The sequence below is a fragment of the Cupressus sempervirens genome, chromosome 11 (assembly GCF_028749045.1).
Source record: "Cupressus sempervirens isolate cs-2001-9-10 chromosome 11, ASM2874904v1, whole genome shotgun sequence".
In the NCBI taxonomy this organism is placed as follows: domain Eukaryota; kingdom Viridiplantae; phylum Streptophyta; class Pinopsida; order Cupressales; family Cupressaceae; genus Cupressus; species Cupressus sempervirens.
The window spans coordinates 409675933-409698861 of record NC_143128.1 but is presented as its reverse complement, the minus strand read 5'-3'; the positions used below and the strand labels follow the sequence as shown (position 1 = coordinate 409698861).

The 22929-nt window shown below is 36.4% G+C and overlaps 1 protein-coding gene across 2 annotated transcripts in view; it reads right to left on the bottom strand.

The window, feature by feature from the left end:
* The window catches only part of LOC149530198 (Phosphoglycerate mutase family protein), an 89261-nt gene that overhangs the window by 11296 nt on the left and 55036 nt on the right, over nt 1-22929 (bottom strand). For both annotated transcript variants that reach the window (XM_089809872.1, XM_089809873.1), the window contains exon 3: nt 21097-21178. In XM_089809872.1, the coding sequence (XP_089665998.1) occupies nt 21097-21178 (82 nt within the window). The remainder of the gene's footprint in view (nt 1-21096; nt 21179-22929) is intronic.

Below are 22929 nucleotides of genomic sequence, written 5' to 3'. Positions count from 1 at the left end.
CGTGCCTGTTAGTAAGCTTGGAGACTTTTGATGAATGAGCCAAAGCTTCCGAATAAAAAATAAAGACAAACATTCATTCTGGGTGAGTCATATATGTATTTGAAGGTCATTGTGTTTGGAATTTAGGCAGGAGCCTAGCTGTTCAGTCAACATTGCAGTGGTCTGAACTGAGTGAAGGTGACTAAAGTCTGCACAGATTTAGAGACATGCATAATTGTAAAACCAAAGATTGGTTTGGTAACTTCTGGAGGACAATTTTTTTTAGGAGAACATCATCTTTGGTACTGAGAGATGTCTCCATGATGGTCATCGTTTTTCATTCTTTCAGTAATTTGAGTTTTATTTTGGTTATTGGTTAATGGTTGATTAATAGTGCACAGTAACCATGTGAGAGATCTTGTTGAAAACTACATCTTTTCCATATGTTTTGTGAGACATTTTCTATGATGATCTTCATGCATGAATCCTTAAACAAAATTTAAAGAAGCCAGCATGGAGTAGAGACCAGGTAACGGGGTGATTGGCAACATGAACAAAGTTATCAAGGAAGCTTTAATCAGTCTTCAGGGTCTTAGTAGCAAATCTGGATATTGACAAAAGGTGTGTAGAGGTTAGCAAGAGTGTATTGGCATTAAAAAAAACAGATACTACATGAGCCATCTTCAAATCATTGTGTTATATGTGCAGGATGTGCAAGTTGGGATGGATTGATTTTAAGAGAGAGCCCAACATAGTTAAATCTTAACCCTCAATCTACCTGAGATTATTCGAAAGTTTTTTTTCTTGAACTTTCTACAGCCAATGAAAGACAATTCATACCAGCAAAATAAGTTTTGAGATGGAGGAAGTTCCAACTGCTAAAGGCCTTCATTCCATATTTCATGATAGTCATGTGAACAAAAACACTCACTGGAGAATGTGACTTCCAACAAACAAGACTTATTGGGTAACAGCGTCGAATCTTCAAGATCCTTCGCTCTTAGAATGCTCTGTTCATTTTACGGAATGAAGGAAAAGTGGTAAACATGGCTGATGTGAGTTGACTTTCCCACCGTCATTGGGGCTCATGCAAAGAGTTGATCTCTCTATCAGGCATATCAAGCAATCCGATCAATGTGTTGTTCCCTCGTGGTAATCTATCAATCAATTTAGGTGTGCTGTTTATAATTCTCTCTTCATGAATTCCTTGAGGTTGAAGCCATGTTTTTCCTTTACAATCGTGATTTTTTCACTGTTATAAAATCATTTCAAACTATTTGGTTGACTATATATATTTATCTTGACTATTTTATATTTGTGACTAACGGTGTTTTATCTGATGTATGATTACATTGTTCCCTTGAGTATCTAATTGCAAATTTGATTTTTGAGATGAGAAATAGAAGTTTGGAACCCTGTTCTTGGAGAAAATGCCACAAGATATTAGTGACAGTGTGAACAAAAATATTGATATTCATCCATAGAGGCCTCGGTTGTGGAGTCAGTAAAAGGCAGGCGAGAAACCAAAGATTCAAAAGGACTGCTACAAATCAATGTCCTATGTCTCAAAGTTGTTGTGAATGTTGTGAAGCATTCTCTTGTCAAGCTTAAGTGCAGATATTATATTCACCTTGACTACATTGGATCCGTATACATTGCAAAGGGGATAACACAGTACCCAAAATTAGAGTAGTAACTAAATAGCGAACTAAAACTTAAAGATTATAAAGGCGAAATGAAAAATAACTATCCCCCTTGGTAAGATACACGTTTGAATTTGTTGTTTAGAGATTGCCCAAAATTTGCAGAGATATTACAATAGCAGCTCAGAGGATAATCTGACAGTACTTTGTGGCAAATCAACTAAGTAATTGATGTGAAATTACAGTTATCATGTATATTTCATTAGGGCATAGTATCATATGGGAAGTATTTCAAATTGATTTAAGCAAATAAAGAGTATTGTGTTGTTGAGAACCCAGTTGTAAGAGTCTATTGCATGGGTAAACATGATGGAAATGTGTCAAGCTTTCACTGAGCTGTCGAGTTTTTGGAACAGTCATCGGCTGTCTTCCATTTGGGTAAGAGGAATCAAGAAGCATTAGGATGATGAGAGATTGCACTCGAGGGAGGAAGATCTTGATGCATCTTGTAGGCTAAAGAAGTGAAGATGTCAGCTATGTGTGTTGCAGCATTGCAAGGCCAAGTACTAAAGTTCTTGGAAAAACACTTCAGCTGTAGAGAGCAGAGTTGCACAGTCAATTCGGATTTGGTATTGGTAGCTCTGCTAAGTTATTCAGAATAGAGTGATTTGGAATGAGGTCCAGGAGGACAGTCCTGGACTATAGCATGACAGAAATTTCAAAAGTGTGTGTTGAGAAACCATTCCTCTAAGGTAAGCCTTGTAGGCAATTTTGAAAGAGGAGATCTGGAGGTTGATGCAAATGCTTTAAGACTTGGAGGAAGCTTGAGCGGCCAAGTCTTTTGCAAAGGATCAGCAAGCATCCAAAGCAGTCTGGCTTCTAAAGTTCCTTGTTTGGTCAAACATTGGAGCCAATTGTAATTTATTGCGATGATCAAATTTGTGAGAATCTTGTCCTTATTGAGAGGGAGATTTCACTAAGAGAGAATCTCAACATCTGTTGTTCTTATTATGTGTTAAAATGCATTTTTCTTTGAGACAGAACTTTAAGGTGAAAAACCCTTGTAATGCATTTTTTCTAAGACAGAAATTTGAGATGAAAGCCCTTGTGATGCATTTTTCTATGAGACACAGAAATTTGAGATGAAAGCCCTTGTAATGCATTTTTCTCATAGACGGACAAATTTGAGGTGAAAGCCCTTATAATGCATTTTTCTCTAAGACTGAGATGTTTGACGTAAAAGCCCTTGTAATGCATTTTTCTTTAAGAAAGAGAAATGTGAGGTGAAAGCTTTTGGAATACATTTTTCTCTAAGACGAAGAAATTAGAAGTGAAAGATCTTGTAATGGATTTTTCTTTGAGACAAAGAAATTTGAGGTAAAAGCCCTTGTTTCCCTTTGAGACAGAGGTATTGCTCTTTCCACTAATGAGAGTAGCCATAGTTGATGTCATGTCGAGAGACTCCATAAAAAAATCACATTTAGTGACTCCATAATGAGAGCATATGTTTACATTTATTTCACACATGGGAGTAGCCATGGTGAACATCATGTTGAGTGACTTGATAGTGCTATAACGTTGAGAGACTCTGAGATAATTATGTTTTTCTCACAAATGGGTGAAGCTGTTGTGAGTGTCATGTTGAGAGATTCCATGAATTGAGTATTTGGTGAGATATCTTCTTTGCTAAAAGGGAGTGTCGAAGTTTGGTAGCTCTAGGAGCTATCTGCGTACTTGTGATGGTTGCTCGACATTCAGGTGAATTAAGACTATGAAGAGTCTACAATGTTGAATTGTTTTCTACATGATAATTTGAAAAGATTCCTCCCTAGCTAAGAGGGAGTGTTGATATTTTTTTAGTGTTGGGAGTCTTCTTTTTTCCTACTGAAGAAGATTCATTTTACCTTTTTGGTTTTTGATGTTGTTGGCAAATTTGTTTCTTATTCCATGTGATGGAGTCTTTGAATAGACACCATAAATTAATTGAACAGTCACAGCAAACAAATCTGGAAGGCTCAGTCTTGTATATGACTTGAAGGTCAGTATGGTTGTTGTTAGGGTGAATATTCTTGGACTGCCGCAAGTTATAAACACATCTTCTTTTTCGGTTATTATCATTCAGTTCCATGTGGACAAGTAGAGTTCTTTAAGGAAATGATTATCATATGAAGTCTCATCCTTGGCATTGGTCATTAAAAGATAATTAAGAATCTTAAACTCCAGAAGGTGAAATGACACTTCTTGATAACTGTCATCAGTTCATGCAACAAGGGAGTCAAAGATCATCACACTTGCAGTCTTGTTTTACTGTATCCTGAAAATCAGATGACATTCATGTGATACACAATTCTGATGGCATCTTTGATTTGATATGAGAGATTAGTGTTTGTAGAGGATAAGGTCATGCTTGTTGTTGAAGCATTGTTTTGGGGAGACTATTCTTTTCACAAGTTGTTTTTGTAGGGTCGAATTGAGACATACAGTATGGTTAATAAGTATTGTTCATATTCAGTTGCAGTTGCTAGAGATAGAGAAAGTTTTGTATGATTTCTGTTTGCAGCGTTCATTCTGTGTTGAGTTCTTCCAGTTGCCAGTTCACTATTTTGCAAAGCGGGTTTTCTGTATTCTTCAACCGTGTGAAGGCTCAAGAGTTTGTGAGCTCTATATCTAGACTCTGTTATTATTATTCAACAAAGGAGTACTTTTGGTGTGGCTGTTTTTTTCCCTCGAGGAGGGTTTTCCTAGGGTATCTCTGGTATTCTTGTGTTTTAAGATATTTACTCTTTGTTTTATGCTACTCTGGTTGTAAATTTAACTCTTAAACAATTTAATTGCGTTTTAGCAATATTGTTGAGGGTGATCTCAGCTACTTAATTCTCTCTCAAACTATGACATACATTAGTGACAATGATTTACTATAAACTGACATGTCCCCTCCGAGGTGTTATATTCCAATTTTTGACCCAATTTAAAATGTTCATATAGCTGTTAAGTTCACATGAAGTCAGTTGACAATTAAAATGTTATAATCCTGCGAAATGATAAGATTGTTAGTCGTTATAATTTCATATGAAGATAACTTGCTAATTAACCATTGTGATGATATTTTAAAGTTATTTCCGATAGTTGATTATTTATCATGAATTCATGGAATTGAAAAGGCGGTTAGCCGTCATGATTATTTATGATTAATAAATTGTTATGGTGATATGATTTAACTGTAGGGAGCACGTCAAAGGGTGGAAGCATTGTCAAAAATGAATTGGGCACAGGGGCATCACCATCACTAGGCAAATGGGTACAAATCTTGAATCACCATGGTTGAAGACCTAGCGACTGCATAACTGGATACACACATTGGACACACATGAGCTATTGGATAATCTTTATAACATTTTAACATTTTAACTTAATCAAAGTACATACCTTTAATGGTTTGTGATTGACATTCTCATCACTTCAATATAATACATATATATGTACATTCACATAGATATAAAAATAAGGTGATACCATAGTACTAATTTATACAAACTTATAACTATGAAAATACGTATATCTAAATATGCGTACAGCTGGAGAAGATATGGAGATAAATAATCTTCCAGGTGATACACGTATTTAGACATGCATACCTTAGTGGGTACAACCTTGGATAAATATTAAATATGATGTCATCATAATAATATATATGCGTGCAAATGCCAATAGTGGCATGTTGTGATGGTTAAGTTGTTGCGTTGTTATCCTTGCCATCAAGGTTCAAATCTATTGGGGATGAGGTCCCCTGTTTGTGGCCTCACTGGTTCATAGCTCCAAGTCAAAGCGTTTACCCTCTTGGGGAAAAATATATATACATATATAACTTTATAAATTATCCTTTTGAATAAGTAACCTTCGAGTTCTCTTCCATATTTATTTATTTCTTTATAAAACGCAAGAATGTACACTTGGCATTTTTTATCGCTGATTCAAGAAGATGATTCTTCTTATTTTTATAACTGCTCAAGAATCACGGCTTCTTGGAAGCTTGTATTATTTTCGAATGCCTCCTTTTATATACAAGTTGGGAGAACCAATAACTGGTGTTCTGCATTATATACCTCTCTCTTATGTTTTCTTTTATCATTTTTGCTGCGAATGATTGAGGACAAATCGTAGTCATTGTTTACTCTGAGCTCTGCACTTTGGATTACTCACGTCAATAGGAGTCAACTGCATAGAGTCAAGCCAAACTCACATCTCCCTAATCAGATTATGTGGTCAGCCATTCCAAGTCATATTTCATTATATAAAAATTTGCAATTGAATTTACAGCAGTAAGATGTGTCAATAAATTTCATGAATCATTGTTGAATTCTAAAATCGAATAGACATTCGATGAGTCCATTATTTCCATGTTAAATCAAGATCAATTGTATATGTTATGCACAGACATCTCCGTTACAGTCGGATTCTAGAATCAAACTATTTCCTTGAAATCTTTAAAGAAAAGTTCTAAGGTCATAAAAACTGTATTATGACAATACTAAAAATATGTTATTCTTTACACCAACTAAGGTTCAACAAAAGAGTTGGTTTACTCTAAGATTTGAACACCTAGGACAAACCCAGCCACATGGCCAAGAAAGAGGGTGAAGAGGTGGAAGAAAGTTTTGCAAGAAAAAGAAACCAGAATCAGATTTGATATAATAACTTTATTATTTTTGAAGAACCATTTAATAGCTCATGTTGTCCAATTCATATACTCTGTTGTCAAGTCGAATGGTGGAATTAAGTACTAGGATGCTCAGTTTCTAAATGAGGTGTTTCATATCTATTCCAAGTAAGGAGGGCCTTTCTAGTTAGAGAAAGTGTGGGGATAAGCTTAAGGTCCGTGGTTGGGTGGTGGTTAAGCCCTTGACAATGCTTCCCCCCTCTCCACAAGATGTCGGGACGTGCATTAGACAAAAATAAGTTAACAATTCAAGCATTTATTGGTAACAGGTATTTTACTTTATAATGTTTATTCAAGTAGAAGATAAGATGTGTTGAGGCAAATAGCTTTGGTTCAAAAAATTGCACTAATCTCATGAGACCATACTCATGTATATATAGATGTCGATATGCAAAATATCGATATGTTTATGTACATGAATATCGTCTGAATATTCTTAATGAAGATCGCAGCATTCAGAACTGTTGATGCATATTATTATTAAAGTAATATCTCAAATTTGAATTCAGTAAGCAATCATATTTATACTAATTGTTATCAATTGCAAAAGACTTAATTAAGTCTTAAATGGCATTAGTTCTTGTTATGACTAATCATCGGGTGTGGCCTTTCCATCGAACAGGCACATCAATGAATGGAGACATGCCCATTCACCCATGTACCCGTCCAAATCATATATAATGTATATGCCGCTCGATATTGCAACATAGTAATTGATTAATGTGTACAAATCGAAGGCTATACAAACGCCGATCTTGAAGAAATATTTATCATCATTTGCATTAAGTTTTATATATATTGTGCAGCACTTGTATAGTTCATTGGCATTGACTGTACCTACATGAAATATACATAATTCAGCAGTGAAAAGAAAATCTATAAGTAAACTTTACAAGATGGATTGAGTTAAATCATTGTTTTCAGTTATTCCTTTAAATGAAAGCAACTCTTATTGTCAATGTAATTGGCAACTAGTTAAATCGGTTGTCTTTCAACTGGACATGGAATGTATCTATATGCAAGAGATAGGTTTATCTAATGGATTGATATTTCAATCTTCCATTTATTTGAATAATGAATGAGTGTATTTTCCTAACTGAATGTTGTTGCCCTAATTGATACAGTGGTAATGTGATGCCCTAAACAATCTAATGATAACTGATGCCCTAATTGTTACAGTGGTATGTGATGCCCTAAATGATCCAATGGTAATTGATGCCCTAATTGATATAGTGGTATTTGATGCCCTAGATGATATATTGGTATTTGTCATTACAATAAAGTAGTATAGCTATTTGTTCCTTAAGAGGTATTTTATGGACTAAACTGAGTTTTGCAAAAGCATCCCTAGACGGTTTTCGGTTTTGAATTCTACAGTATGTATATTTTAAATTCCTTGGTAAATTCATTGATGGTATCTTCAATTGTTAGTTATGAGATTTCCGTCTAGTGATTGTAACTGTTAATCTCATTCACATGAACATAACTGATTTAACTGTCTTCCTATGAATATGAAGTAATAACTGTATTTCTCTGATATATTAGTTGTTAGTTAAGACCTAAAAAAAGCGGATGTTACATATGGTATCAGAGCACTAGGTTCGACACTAAACCTTGGACCCAACAATATTTTAGAGAAACTGAGAATGTAATGTTGAAAAAGATTTATTTTACATATCTGGATATTTTACAATCAAGCTGAAAAAAATTTTAAAAATAAAAAACACACTAGGGAATCATCCAGAAAGCCGGGAAGGGCTGAGATGATGGTGTGGTCCATATGAAATAGACATATGTATAAACTGCAAAATCATAAAGATGAATCAGAATTAAGGAAAATGACATGATAGGCAAGTCGAGCGGTGGTGATCAGGTTGTACATTTGACAATCTAAATCCTTGGCCAAGGTCATTTAGAGGCATACTTGCCTAATTTGATCACAAGATGTTGGTGGTGTCAATTAATCAAGCATGCCCGCCTATTACTGAGCAGACATTCTAAACACCAGTATGCTCAGATGGCAAGACCAAAATGGTACATGTTCCTTATCCCAAGGGGGAGGGCCATTCTCAATAGAGAATGAGAGGATTAAACTAGGTCCAAATGCCGAGGTTTGCACAATACAACCTAGTTGCTATATACCTTGATGCAATGTTATCTAAACCTTGATGGTGACTAGATATTCTTTTTAGTTGCATGTTTCCAGCATTATACTTTATGCAATTACATTCCTGTTCTTGTGAAATGGTAGTTAATATTTTTTTATCCATTTTTCGACTTGAAATGAAGGGAAAATAAAATGATAAACCATGATTTTGAGAATTCTTTAACTTGAAAATGTTAATCCTTTCTGATGTTGATTAAATGACAAGAAGGTCATTTTCTGCTCCAGTATGGAGTAAGCGCACTTGCATAACTGAACTATCAATGCTTATTTATAGATGTAACTTCTGTTTAGTTTAAGTTTTTTCTTGAAACATTACACTAACAAGATGGGCATGAAAGCCTAGGTCACCCAAATGGAAAAAATAAACTTCCAAATATTTACAGGCAAATGATGAGCATGCTCAGATGAGCTACTGAATAAAAACCCCATGTAAATTTGTTTCAGATGCTTAAGGTCAATTGATGACCCAAGGATAGGTTGAGCTATGAAAATTCAGCATGAAAGATAGAGTTCCATGACATGTAAGAGTTTTGTGGACTCAGGGTTTAAGCCACAATCGAAAGATGGTAGACAAAACATACAAGCATCAAGTTGCACCCCGTCTCAGGAATTGAGTGTGGGCATGTAGTCCAAGTGCTAAGAGATTGGGAAACATATAGTTTAGTACCATGTTAACCAAACCTAAATGATCTTGATTGGATATATGATGATCCATCATAGTATATATGTTTTTACCTTTTGACACACTACTATACATGTATGATACACATACGATATTGACTTTATGACAAGGAAATAACAAGACATACTGAGCTACTTTATATTATTTTAGATATGAAGTATATATTCTATCATGAGATGATTATTCTAATGAAATGTTATTGTGATAAGATGGGCATAAAAGCCGAGGTTACATAAATAGAAAAACATGGATCCACTAACCCTTTTCAAGTGATCTATGAAGGATGATCTACTCATTAATGAGTACAATATGCCAGATGGTATGTATGAGTGATTTAAATCATATGATCAAGTTATGATCTAGAACATGTTAGTTGAGGAATTACAAATTTTGAATATTTGTCTTACTCTTGATTATTTAACACTGAAAATTCTCTTATATGAAGACATCAATATGAGAATTGTACTAACGATATGGTGAGTGTCTACATGAGTAAGACAGGAATATGAAAGAGAATATCCTAAAAAGTGATACTGATATGACCACAAGTACGGTAAAGCAAACTCAAGTGAGTGTGTGTTTCATTTCTTATTTTATGATATCATGCAGAGGTTTTTCTAGAAGCATCGAGGTAAAGGAATAATAGACCTTGAATTTTGATCATGAATTAGATTTGATTCAATTTTAAAAAGAAAAGATATCATGATGCTATATATACATCTTGTATTGGGAATATTCTTTTAGCATCTAAAATTGCAAAAATCATCGAGGACGATGAAACACAAAGGGGAATGGTACATTACATTCCAATTTTTTGCCCAATTTTAAATGTTCCTTTATAATGATCGTTACAATTTCAAATTCATTGAGGACGATGAAACACAAGGGGAATGGTATGTTACATCCCAATTTTTGAACCAATTTAAAATGTTCATAGAGCCGTTGCGGTTCACATGAAGTTAGTTGACAATTAAAATTTGTTATAATCCTGCGAAATGGTAAGATGGTTAGTCATTATAATTTCATATGAAGATAACATGCTAATTAACTGTTGTGATGATATTTTTCAGCTATTTCAGATAGTTGATTAATCATGAATTCATGGAATTGAAAAGGCGGTTAGCCGTTATGATCATTTATGATTAATAACTTGTTATGGTAATATGATTTAACTGTAGAGAGCACATCAAAGGGGTGGAAGCATTGTCAAAAAAGAATTGGGCACAAGGGTATCACCATTACTGAGAAAATGGGTATGAATCTTGAATCGCCATGGTTGAGGACCTAGCGACTACATAACAGGATACACATATTGGACATGCATGAGCCATTGGATAATCTTTAAAACATTTTAACATTTTAATTTAATCAAAGAACATACCATTAATGGTTTATGATTGACATTCTCATCACTTCAATATAATACATATATATGTGCATGCACATAGATATAAAAATAAGGTGACACCATAGTACTAATTTATACAAGCTTATATCTATTAAAATACGTATATCTAAATATGCGTACACCTGGAGAAGATATAGAGATAAATAATCTTCCAGGTGATACATGTATTTAGACATGCATACCTTAGTGGGTACAACCTTGGGTAAATATTAAATATGATGCCATCATAATAATATATGTGCAAATATATATATATATATATATATATAACTTTATAAATTATCCTTTTGAATAAGTAACCTTCGAATTCTCTTCTATATTTATTCATTTCCTTATAAGAGGCAAGAATGTACACTTGGCATTGTTTATCGCTGACTCAAGAAGACGATTCTTCTTCTTTTTATAACTGCTCAAGAATCACAGCTTCTTGGAAGCTTGTTTTATTTTTGAATGCCTCCTTTTATATACAGGTCAGGAGAACCAATAACCAGTGTTCTGCATTATACACCTCTCTCTCTTATGTTTTCTTTTATCATTTTTGCTGCAAATGATTGAGGACAAATAGTAGTCATTGTTTACTCTGAGCTCTGCAATTTGGATTACTCACGTCAAGAGGAGTCGGTTGCATAGAGTCAAGCCAAACTCACGTCTCCCTGATCCGGTTATGTGGTCAGTCATTCCAAGTCGTATTTTGTTATATAAAAATTTGCAATCGAATTTATAGTAGTAAGATATGTGTCAATAAATTCCATGAATCATTGTTGAATTCCAAAATCGAATAGACATTCGATGAGTCCATTATTTCCATGTTAAATCGAGATCAATTGTATATGTTATGCACAAACGTCTCTGTTACAGTCAGATTCCAAAACCCAAAAAATTTCCTTGAAGTATTTAAAGAGAAGTTCTCAGGTCATAAAAAATGTATTATGACAGTACTGAAAATATATTATTCTTTACACTAGCTGAGGTTCAACAAAAGAGTTGGTTTACTCTAAGATTTGAACACCTAGGACAAACCCAGCCGTACGGCCAAGAAAGAGGGTGAAAAGGTGGAAGAAAGTTCTGCAAGAATAAGAACCCAGAATCAAATTTGATATAATAATTTTATTATTTTTAAAGAACCATTTAATAGCTCATGTTGTCCAATTCATGTGCTCTATTGTCAAGTCGAATGGTGGATGTTGTTGGTAAATATTGTGTAGCCGATGGGTTGATGTCATCAGTAATTGTTATGTAGCCGACGGACCCCTTCGGGAAGGTTCTTCGAGAAGTATATATACACCATCCGAGATCATTGTAATCATCATCGAAAGTATTATGTAATCCCTTTGGCATATATGCGAATAATAAAAGGAGTACTGTTGTTACATGTTTTTGTCTATTGTCTGTATGCATAAAACTATTTATCCCATACGGTAAACATTTGGTGTCGTTGCCCAATGGACCTGGAACAAAGGCAGAGGAATGAAGACTAATGCCAAATCAGCTTAACAAGGATAGAAATAAGATAAAGGGGAAAGATGGAATACGCACCGCACAAGAAAATTTAATTTTGGCACAACAGGTCAAGCGCAGACGGAGGTTTCAGCAGATTGTCGACGAACACCGAAACACCGAGGACTTGTTGGAAGAGACTCGACAACGGTTGGATTTGGTGGAAGAAGCAAGGGAGGAATTTCTGAACTTGTATACGCCGAGGGAAGAGAATTAACTCGCACGGCTCGGAGTGCCGAGGGACCGCGACCATGGAGTGAACTCTTCGTCCATGATACACTTCTGGAACTTACAACTTCGCTTAACAACGATCCTTCTTCATCAAAGAACGTAGTTGTTGATAAGACGACTGTCCGAAACAGCGCCGGTGTCAGAGTGCAAACCGCTGGTGTCCGAGTACAAACCACTGGGATACAGAGCGCCGGTGTCGGAGTGCAGAACAGCGCCGATGTTGCAATTTCGAATGCCGCCAGTGTTGCAATTTCGAACGCCGCCGCTGGAGTAGTACTAAACAATGCCCATACACAAAATCAAGTAACAATGGTAGGACCAAAGGAGAAGTTGCCAAAGTTTGATGGTGATGGAACAGTCGATCCAATCAGACACTATAAGACATGCGAAACAATTTGGACAGCGAATGGCATAACTGACAGAGATGAATGGGTATGACAATTTCCAGAAACCCTAAGGGGTGTAGCAGTTGATTGGTTTTCTAACACAGATCCCCAGAAATTAACTACATGGGCAGACGTTAAAAAGTTTACCATCGAGTTTCAATTGATGTGCGACGACAATGAAATCGTAGCAGAAACCTACACCACGAAGCAAGGGAAAAATGAAACCGTCCGTGTATATGCCAGAAAGCTCAAAGAATTAATAAATAAAATGGAAAGTAAGCCGGCAGATGGGCTGAAAAAACGATAGTTCATTGAGGGACTACGCCTAGAGTTAAGGAAGAAAATGAAGATTGTGTTGCCATCATCATACACCGAAGCATACGATCGAGCGATGGACTTAGAGAGTGAACAGAAAACAAAAAAGAAAAAGAAACGTAGCTCATCCGACTCAGATGACACGTCTGCGGAAGAAGATAGTAGTGATGACGAAAAGGGCAGCAAAAAGGTCCAAACTCTCTAGAAGGATATGCTCTGAATGATGAAGGAATTTAAGAATATGCAGAAAGAGACAAAGGGAAATGAGCTATGATGCACAGAATGCGAGACCAAAGGTCACACGAAGGGATCTTGTCCGAAGAACCAATTCTGTGAGATCTGCCAAATTATGGGACATTCCACAAAGGAATGCCCGTTCAATATGAAGACAAGAGGGCATCAACAAGTGCTCCTAACACCGGCAGCTTTCACGTTAGGAGGGAACAGAAACACAAACAATGATGGTGCCACTTTGGGTGGGTGCAGAAATAATAGTAGAAGGCAAAGCAACAATACCAACAATAATAATGGGGGCCACAGCTGAATTCAGTATGATGTGAACAGTCGCCCAATTGTTCAATTCCGAGCATGCCATTTGTGGGGCCACTTTGCATGGAACTATACATCAACAAAGGCACCAAAGTTGTTATGCAGATGCTTGGAGATCATGAAGATGCCAAGTGCTCGAAATCAGGAGTGAATTTGATCAGCATCGGTGCAGACGAAGAAGTCTTGGCAATCACCCGTAAACAAGCAAAACTGTACCCCGACCCAACAGAAGAAAAGAAGAGATTTGAAGAAGCACAAGAAGAAATTGAGAAAGCAACGTAGACAGAGAAATCATAATTGAAGGACACTACTAGTACCTCAACAAGGAACTGCGCCGAGCAAAACATAATAAGGCAAGTGATGCAAATGGAAGTCTCGATCAAATTAAGTGACCTTCTCACAATGCCCTAGTTACGGACAGCCATTCTGAAGATGACACTATTTTTGAAAGCGAAGGAGGAAATAGGAAGGGACAGTAGTGGAACGACGACAATAGACCCAATGCTTCTAGCACCCACAACATGAAGGCATCTAACAATAGTCGAGATGGGCATTCTGGGAACTGTTCTGATAGACACAATTGTGGACGAAGGGTCAGGCATGAATGTATTACCAAAAGATGTATGGAAAAAATTAGGACAACCTACGCTTTGGCCACCAACATTTCAGTTGCTCACAGCAGACCAGCACGGGATCAAACCGTTGGGAACCTTGATGGCACAACCGGTAACTATTGGAGCGCAGCCATTTTTATTGGATTTCATGATCATTCCACTGAAAAGAAGAGGGTATGACGCTATTCTTAGACGAAGTTGGTTGGTACAAGAAAAAGTAAAACATGACTGGAAATGAAATACTCTATCAATAGAGCACAGAGGCAGAAGATTCATAATTGACTTGCACACACAAATGGTAGGCGAGGAGGCAGCATCGTCGGATTCCAAAAGCGAGGGTGGAGGGGATGACAAGAGAAAGAAGAGAATGGAACCTGATGAAGAGGGAGTATTGAGACTAGAAGGAGGGTCAAATGAGGACGACCTAGATTTCGTGAACAGACTATTTCACTGGTAAATGGAGGGTTACGAACTCTTTCCGAGCTACAACATGTTGGGCGTTGAAGAAGAAAAAGGAAGAAATGAGTTCCCGGAGGAATATAGTGAACTAGAGGAAGGAGAAGCACAAGTGGATGAAACACTAGCCCATACATTCAGTGAAGATAAGCCGATAAAATATGAAGAGGCCACAGTACAAACCATGAACCTCAAAAATGATATTGAACCAAAAAACATACTGGTAGGAGAAGAGAGAGCTTTGACCCACGCGGAAAAGAGAAGAATACACTGTACGGCTGGAAATTTGCAGGAACAAACCTAGAGGTGCACCATACGGCAAGCACAAGGCAAGGGAAAAATACTATTCAGACTAGAGGCTCTATACGGAGTCTGGACAAGGAGCTACCACTGTACGGCCTTCTCGAAGCAGGCAAGGAAGTACTATACAACCTAGACAAAGCAACCGTACGAATTCAGGAAGGACCGTACGAACCAGCTAGGATACCGTATGATACTATATGGACAAGAAGCCACCACCGTACAACCATGTAAATGCCTACCGTACAGACATGAGAAGTACCGTACGGCCAAAGAGGTGTACCATATGGCAGTACGACAAACAAATGAAGGGGAAGCCATGTCTAAGCATTACACCGTACGGCAGCCATACAAGTACGGCTTAAGGAAAGAAGGAAGGAGGGTACGTCATACAACCATCCAGTGCAGGGTATGTCATACGAACTTGGAGCATAGGGGAATAAATCAAGGCACACCATACGGCCATGGTTGGGAAAGTTGCAAAAAAGGTAAGAGCATCATACGACCCCACGAGGGCGATGCCCCCTAAACTCCCAGTCGGTGCAGTTATCAGTCATGGGAAGTATGACTAGTTGATGAGACCTGGAGCTGCTGCAAGCATAGAGTGTCTGTGCACCAGAGGTGGAAAGATTAATGGATGTAGCCTTTCGAGAGGGGTGATACACTTTAAGGCACTTGGAGTAGGTGTCGGACGTGAAGCTGTCTTGGTGGATGCATAGAGAGCTCGGGAGGTGCTGATCATCCAGTTGAAGGCAGTACAACAACACTTGGCTCAGGGTACCCAAAAGTTGGAAGCAGAGAAAGCAGCACGGGTTGCTATCAAGGTCAACTTGACTAAGGAGACAGTATTATGTTAGCAGAGGCTACAGATGCAACATGGGTTGGACATCAGTTTGGTGCAGGCACGGGACGAATGTGAAAGTGGTGAGACAGAAACAGATCTATCTTGTTGTAGTTAGTCAGTTAATGTATTATGTTTTGTTAATCTGTCTTGGATATTCTATAATTGTCGTCCGGAGACGACTTTTTCTTTTGGGGGAGATGATGTCGTCGGTAAATATTGTGTAGCCGACAGGTTGATGTCGTCAGTAATTGTTATGTAGCCGACGGACCCCTTCGGGAAGTATATATACACTATCCGAGATCATTGTAATCATCATCGAAAGCATTATGTAATCCCTTTGGCATATATGCGAATAATAAAAGGAGTATTGTTGTTACATGTTCTTGTCTATTGTCTATATGCATGAAACTATTTACCCCATACGATAAAACATCTACTTAAATTTATTTCATATAGGTAATTAAGGGTAGTCAACAGCAGAGATTGTAATAATAGGATTAAACAGCTCTATAATTCTGTTATCTCGAAGGAAAATAGCAGCTCTCTAATGACAAAAACCCTAAGAAATCAATCTAAGTACACTTTCAAAATCAACCAAGCAAATGAATTAGCAGAGATAATAATAAATTGATATTCTTAAAGGGAGACAGACCATAGTGGAAGGTTGCTGCTCACAGTCTTAAAAAGCACTAATGTAAGAAAGTAGACTTAGGAACCTTCTTTCAATAGTCTGATTCATTAAAATTTTACAGTTTTGTTAGCATTTTAACTATGTTTTCCTATAGGCTCTAATCAATTGGTTTTCATATTTATGTTTTATGTAAACTAACAAGTAATCTTAGCCAAAACAAGTGATCTTACCCAAAACAAAAGATATGCAAGTTGGAGAATACAAAGAACATAACTCGTAATATTTGCTTGGGAAATGAAGAAGTCGGAATTTTCTAAAATTGTAAACTATATACAAATATAAAAAGAATCATCTCTCCAAAGAAGAAATTTGTATAAACTACAATTGTATCAAATTTTAGGGGAGGAATGCCTTCTCAAAGTCCCTTCTTTTTATAAGGGTAAATGTACATAGTAAGCAGGACGTATGCATCCCAAGCTAAACCGGGGTTTTCTTCCCCCGTTCTTTTCCCCCCAATGGCTGCACTTGAATGGGTGAAAAAAGATCTATGTAAAACTTCAATTAAATCTAATTAAAAATGGGCTTCTACCTTTTACCCATCAAATAAAAATTGAGATAAATAGAAGCTAGTTTGCACACATACTCAAGTTTACATTGATTACATAAGTACAAATGCGAATTTCTGAAGGAAATAAGTTAATATAATTTATACAGAAGGTATAAGTTATTTATTATCATCATGTGTAATGTCCCCATTTTAGCAATTGACCAAGTGTGTGCGCGTTAGCCTTGTTCTACATGGTCCCGAGGGCTAACGAAGGGTTTAATGGGATCTTGGAGTGTTTTGGCCTAGTCATTTCCAGTTTGGGCCAAAACGAAGTTGATTTACTCAGTTTCAGGCATACTTACTATCTTTAGTAAGTCGGCAAGACACAGTGCAGGTCAATTTTGGTGATTGGATTCGATACTCCTCGGTGAGAGCTTTCCGATGAGCTATCACTCGCATTATTCGGAGTCCAATTGCTAATACATTTTAATGCCTGAAGTTTTATTAAAGTAACGTCTAATTTAATTGTAAAATATTAAAGTGTTACTTTAATATTTATTTTATGGTGATGTGTACCCAAGGGAGACATAAGGGGTATTTTAATATATGTTTTATATTACACATCTTTTATCCCACATTGCCCATATGAGTTGAGCGGACCCGTGGGAATAGAATAAAAGGAAGCATTTGTGGCTTCATTAGACAGGTTGAATATGAGAAGAAATTGGTGTGTGAGTTGCAGCTTTGTTCTTGGCATTTGAGGACGTCTATCCTCTCCTGTAACATTCTAGACGTCATTCCCTTGGGGTTTGGCCTTTGGAATTCTTTCTTATTGGCTTCATTATCAGGCAGTTTAGTTGCATTTCCGGCTACAGGCAGATTTGATATTTTGCTCATATCTTCTTCACTACTTGTCCGACGCTTATGCCGCTTGGAGGGAATGGTATTATGAAGGTAGTGGACTGATTGGAGGACAAAGTATTGTAGCAGCAAGTTCGTAAGCATGGACTGGAGTATTATGACAATATTGCTGAAGTAATTAGTGAGTTGATAAATCTGCCATGTATTTGGTTTTATGAATTCTGAAAATAACATTTTATTAGCAGCCGTTCATTTCCATTTTGCATATTATTGTAGTTTCTTTCTTGTTTATGTTGTATGATACCAATTCCATGCACGAAACACAACAAACAAATAAACGTTTGATTTCCGGAGTTATAAGGGGTTTTAAGAAGTTGAATGCAAACTGTTTGACATAATTCCTTTCAGCAATTTGGTTTAGTTTTTTGGGACATCCAAGGGTGCCCATTACATCATGTTAAGTATTGTGTTCATGTTGAAGACTATTGGTGGTATCTGCCTTGAAATAGACTATGAGGTTGCTCCCTCGAAGTGGCATACATCAAGTGTTACAACATATTTCATATTATATTCTTCTAGCATGCAAGTTATTCATAACAGCTTCTCTTAACTTTTTGTTCTTAGTAGATCAAAGAGATCATTTTGAATTATTGGAATGTATCAAGTATATAATTGCTTGCAAATGGAGTTGCATGCAGAGTGGGTTTAACCATGGAGGAAACTTCATAGTTAAGCGTACTCAAGCTAGAGTAATACTAGGATGGGTGACCTCTCGGGAAGTCCTAGTGCTTCACCTTTGTGAGCATTACCTAGATCCAATGAGTACTAAGTGTTTCCATTTATTCTCATGAGAGATGGATTCATGTGAATCACTAATCATGAAACATGGGTCAATGAGTTCGACTCAAAAACTACACAGTTAAATCTTGAAAGCGATATCATTATTTGACTTACTGTGGAAAATCTCTCCTACTTATCAATTGATGAGCTTAAGGGGCATTCTAATGAATGGTTCATAAGGCACAACACTTGGTGAAGGTTTTGCAAATGGGGTTGCAAGCAGAGTGGGTTTAACCATGGAGGAAACTTCGTAGTTGCTCAAGCTAGAGTAGTACAAGGATAGGTGACCTCCTGAGAAGTCTCGTTGGTTCACCTCTGTGAGCATCACCTAGATCTAATGAGTGCTAAGTGTTCTATTTATTCTCATGAGAGATGGATTCGTGTGAATCACTACTCATGAAACATGGGTCAATGAGTTTGAGTCAAAAACTACACAGTTAAATCCTAATAGCAATATCACAATTTGACTTGCTGTGGAAAATATCTCCTACTTATCAATTGATGAGCTTAAGGGGCTTTCTAATGAATGGTTCATAAGGCACAACACTTGGTGAAGGTTTTGCAAATGGGGTTGCAAGCAAAGTGGGTCTATGGCGAAACTTCGTAGTTAAGCGCGCTCAAGCTGGAGTAGTACTAGGATGGGTGACCTCTTGGGAAGTCTCTGTTCTTTACCTCTATGAGCATCAGCTAGATCCAATGTGTGCTAAGTGTTCCATTTATTCTCATGGGAGATGGATTCGTGTGAATCACTACTCATGAAATATGGGTCAATGAGTTTGACTTAAAAACTACACAGTCAAATCCTAATGGCAATATCATAATTTGACTTGCTATGGAAAATATCTCCTACTTATCAATCTTTTAACTTTGTCAAATGACCAGTTTCACAAACATCATTTTTGATTTCACAAAAAAAAAATTGTCAATCTTTCACAAAGCTTAAAACTGTTCTTTTATTGTTCTAGAGATGTCCAATTCTTTAAAATGAAAGCATTTTATTTGTTGCAATCCTTTCAAAATTAATAGTGTTGTTTTAAATTTTTACTACCTAGTTATAAGAATTTGAGATTATAGTCTGTGATATGATACAGCTTTTTGGAAAGAAAAAATTAGAGGAGTCATACCTATAATCTTATTTAGAGACAAATTGTTATGCTTTATTATGTTAATACTTGATGCCTGTAAGAAATTTTTTATTACTCTGTGTTGGTTTTCTCATTAAAAATTATCATTTCAAAATTTTGGAACTTGTTACTGCATTATGATCATATAAGCCAAAAAAATCACTAAAAACAATTAAAGACGTTTATTTTTTAATTTATTGCTCAGCGAGCTGCAATAGAGTCTTAGCTAGCAAAGTCGCCAAGTTAGAAAAGTACACAGACTCTATGTGTCCTAGCAGGACTCAACTAAGTCGAAGTCCATAGACCAAAAAGCTCTGGAACCCTCACTCGGCTCGAGACTCGCAAAGTCCTGCCAGGACTCACATAGTCTTGTAACACTTATTTGAGTACCTGTAGCCTCTTCTTGTCATTGAGGACATTCTTCTCTCATCTACAAGCTAGTACAAATTCATTTTCTATAGTAGATTGTTGATGTTTCAGTATTCTTTACTATTTGTTGGTTCTCTCACAATTTCATCCTTAAAGTTCTTTTTTTTCCATAGGAGGTTACATTTTTACTTGCTTCATAATATAGTGGCTAGACACGAACCTAGAACTTGCTCGGTGTTCATGTATAATAAATATGTTACAAAATTCCCAAATTAGTAACTTCACTTTGTTTACAGAAAACTTAGAAACCTTCATAAAGAAAGAGGGTCAACTAACCCAATTAATGCCTAACTCATTTACATATTTTTATCAAAAACCAAATTCTTTTAATACAAGATTTTAACACCAAATCTAAATAATTGGCAAACAGTTAAGACACGAGTAACAAGAAAAAAAGCTAAAACATTGAGGGCTTAGATTTTAAAGAGGTACTCATCATAAATTGTGCCAGATATTCATTGTAGTTCTAAGCTCTTCCATTCAAAATAGAGCAGGATTTGCAAAGGAACTAAGTGGCAAAGTTCCTTATGATGGTATAATTAAGTTCTTCCTTTCTTTATGACATTTAGCATATTTAAACACTCATCTCATTGTATTTCTACAATATTAGAAATTGTCATTCAAAAAAATATTTTAATCATCAATGTTTAAGACCTCAAACTCAACAATTAATGTTATGACTAAATTTAACAATAAGCATATATTCTTGAACAAATGAGGTTTTATTAAAATATATATATATTTTTCCTCTACATATAGTACTCATTTCTATATAGATTGTTTTCATACTGAAATTATATAAATGTTATTCCAAAAGTTATGACCTTGATATCCATAACAAATTTTGTACAAAGCTTTTAGCTCTTAGAGTCTTACTTCATTTATATCATCCACGCTTCTTCCTTCATATTTTCCCAAGCCACGTGCATCCAAAAAGCTGTATTCTGGAATTATATGACTGCAAGAAAAACTTGGTAAGATGATGTAATATCCCCAATGGATATTTTACTCAAATTTATCTCATAAACAAATTTTGAATGTAGCATATGGTTTATGCAATTTAAAACCAACAAATAACCAGTAAAACACTAATATAAAATGCCACAAATTTTGTTATTGCATTATAAAACAGCAATACAATAACATGCAAGAACTCCAATCTTACAAACAACAATAACACTCAGATTGGAAATACATAGAGAAGAACTTGTAAGTCAAGTGTGAATCCTGATGTGAATTCACCACCAATGCTGAACTGAGTTAACATCTGATCTGGTGAGAAAACCTTGAAGGTTTCATCCTCAAGCTCTGAAACTGAATGCCAAGCTTTCGTTTTTCTCAAAGAGAAATCTGAAAATAACTCCAGCATCCAAGATATCCAAAAATGAACTCTTCAACCTTCTTTTATGCTCAAAATGGTGACCATTTAGTTCCCATCTCCAATTCTTTTGTCATTTTCCTTCTTTGTCACCTTTAACCCACTTTTTAAAATTAAGTTGACCCATTTTATAAATTTGCATTAAGGTCTCTTAAGCTAAAATTAATATTTCTTATGTCCCAAAAATGGGACATTACAAGTGCTCCCTCCTCAAGATTGTTTGCCCTCAAGCAATCATGAGTTCATAATCCAATACCAAGGTCCCAAGTCCATCTGCAAGCTGCTCCATCGCTTGTACTAGTAACTATATAATCAAGATATGCCAAACTACAGAACCAACAATAAGGATGCAACCAATCTACCATTATGATCCCTGGATCCCAAATAAAAACCTGTGTGATGTCCCTGATATCACCAACTCCTATAATACCTATGCCAATGAAGAGGATAATATTTCCAAATTACCTCATAAAGCATAGCACCTTGATGGAAATCATGGAGTAATCCAATAGTAGGTGTCGCAAGAGTAAATATCTCAAAAGAGCGCGACTCAAAAAGTCATCATGTCTTGCCTTCATCAACTATGTAAGGACAAACGCCACACCAACTATCCAAATTCTATGCACAAGAGGAATCCCTCAAAAATATGAAATCAAGCCCAAGTAGATCATCAGACTCTTGTCGCACGATTCTGACCTCATCTTCACCATAACTAGATTGGTGAAGCCCATCAGTGGAACCCAACCAAGCTATACTGCTAACTCTGTCAACACTCGGGTCCCAAGGCAAATTGTTCTCACATCCATTGTTCGTAAGGAGACACAAAGCATTGAAGGAATATGCAATCTCACAACTACATACAAACTCTACAAGTTTCCTACAAATGTGTTGACTACACATATAACCCAACTAGTAACAACAGACACCATAACCACCCTATAAACCTCTATCTACATAACGCCCCTAAGACATAGAAGTAACCAACACGCTCGAATACATATCACTATCGTGAGAAACTAGTTGGTGCACCTATGAATTATCTCCCATCACCACATGATTCAAATACTTGCAGCTTTGAATACTATATTTAGAAGATGAAAGACCTTTATCCCACAATGGATGACACAATCTCTAAGTTAACCCATACTTGTGCCTCATCAAATCCTCTACTTGTGGATCAAACAAAATGTGACAAGCACACCTCACTGTATAATCACACTACATAATCTCAACCTTCATCAAAGACTCGGCATATGGTACAATTTGGCCACTGGATGTGGATGAATACCACTCAACATGATCAGCCCTTGTGCTATCATCACTAACAACCT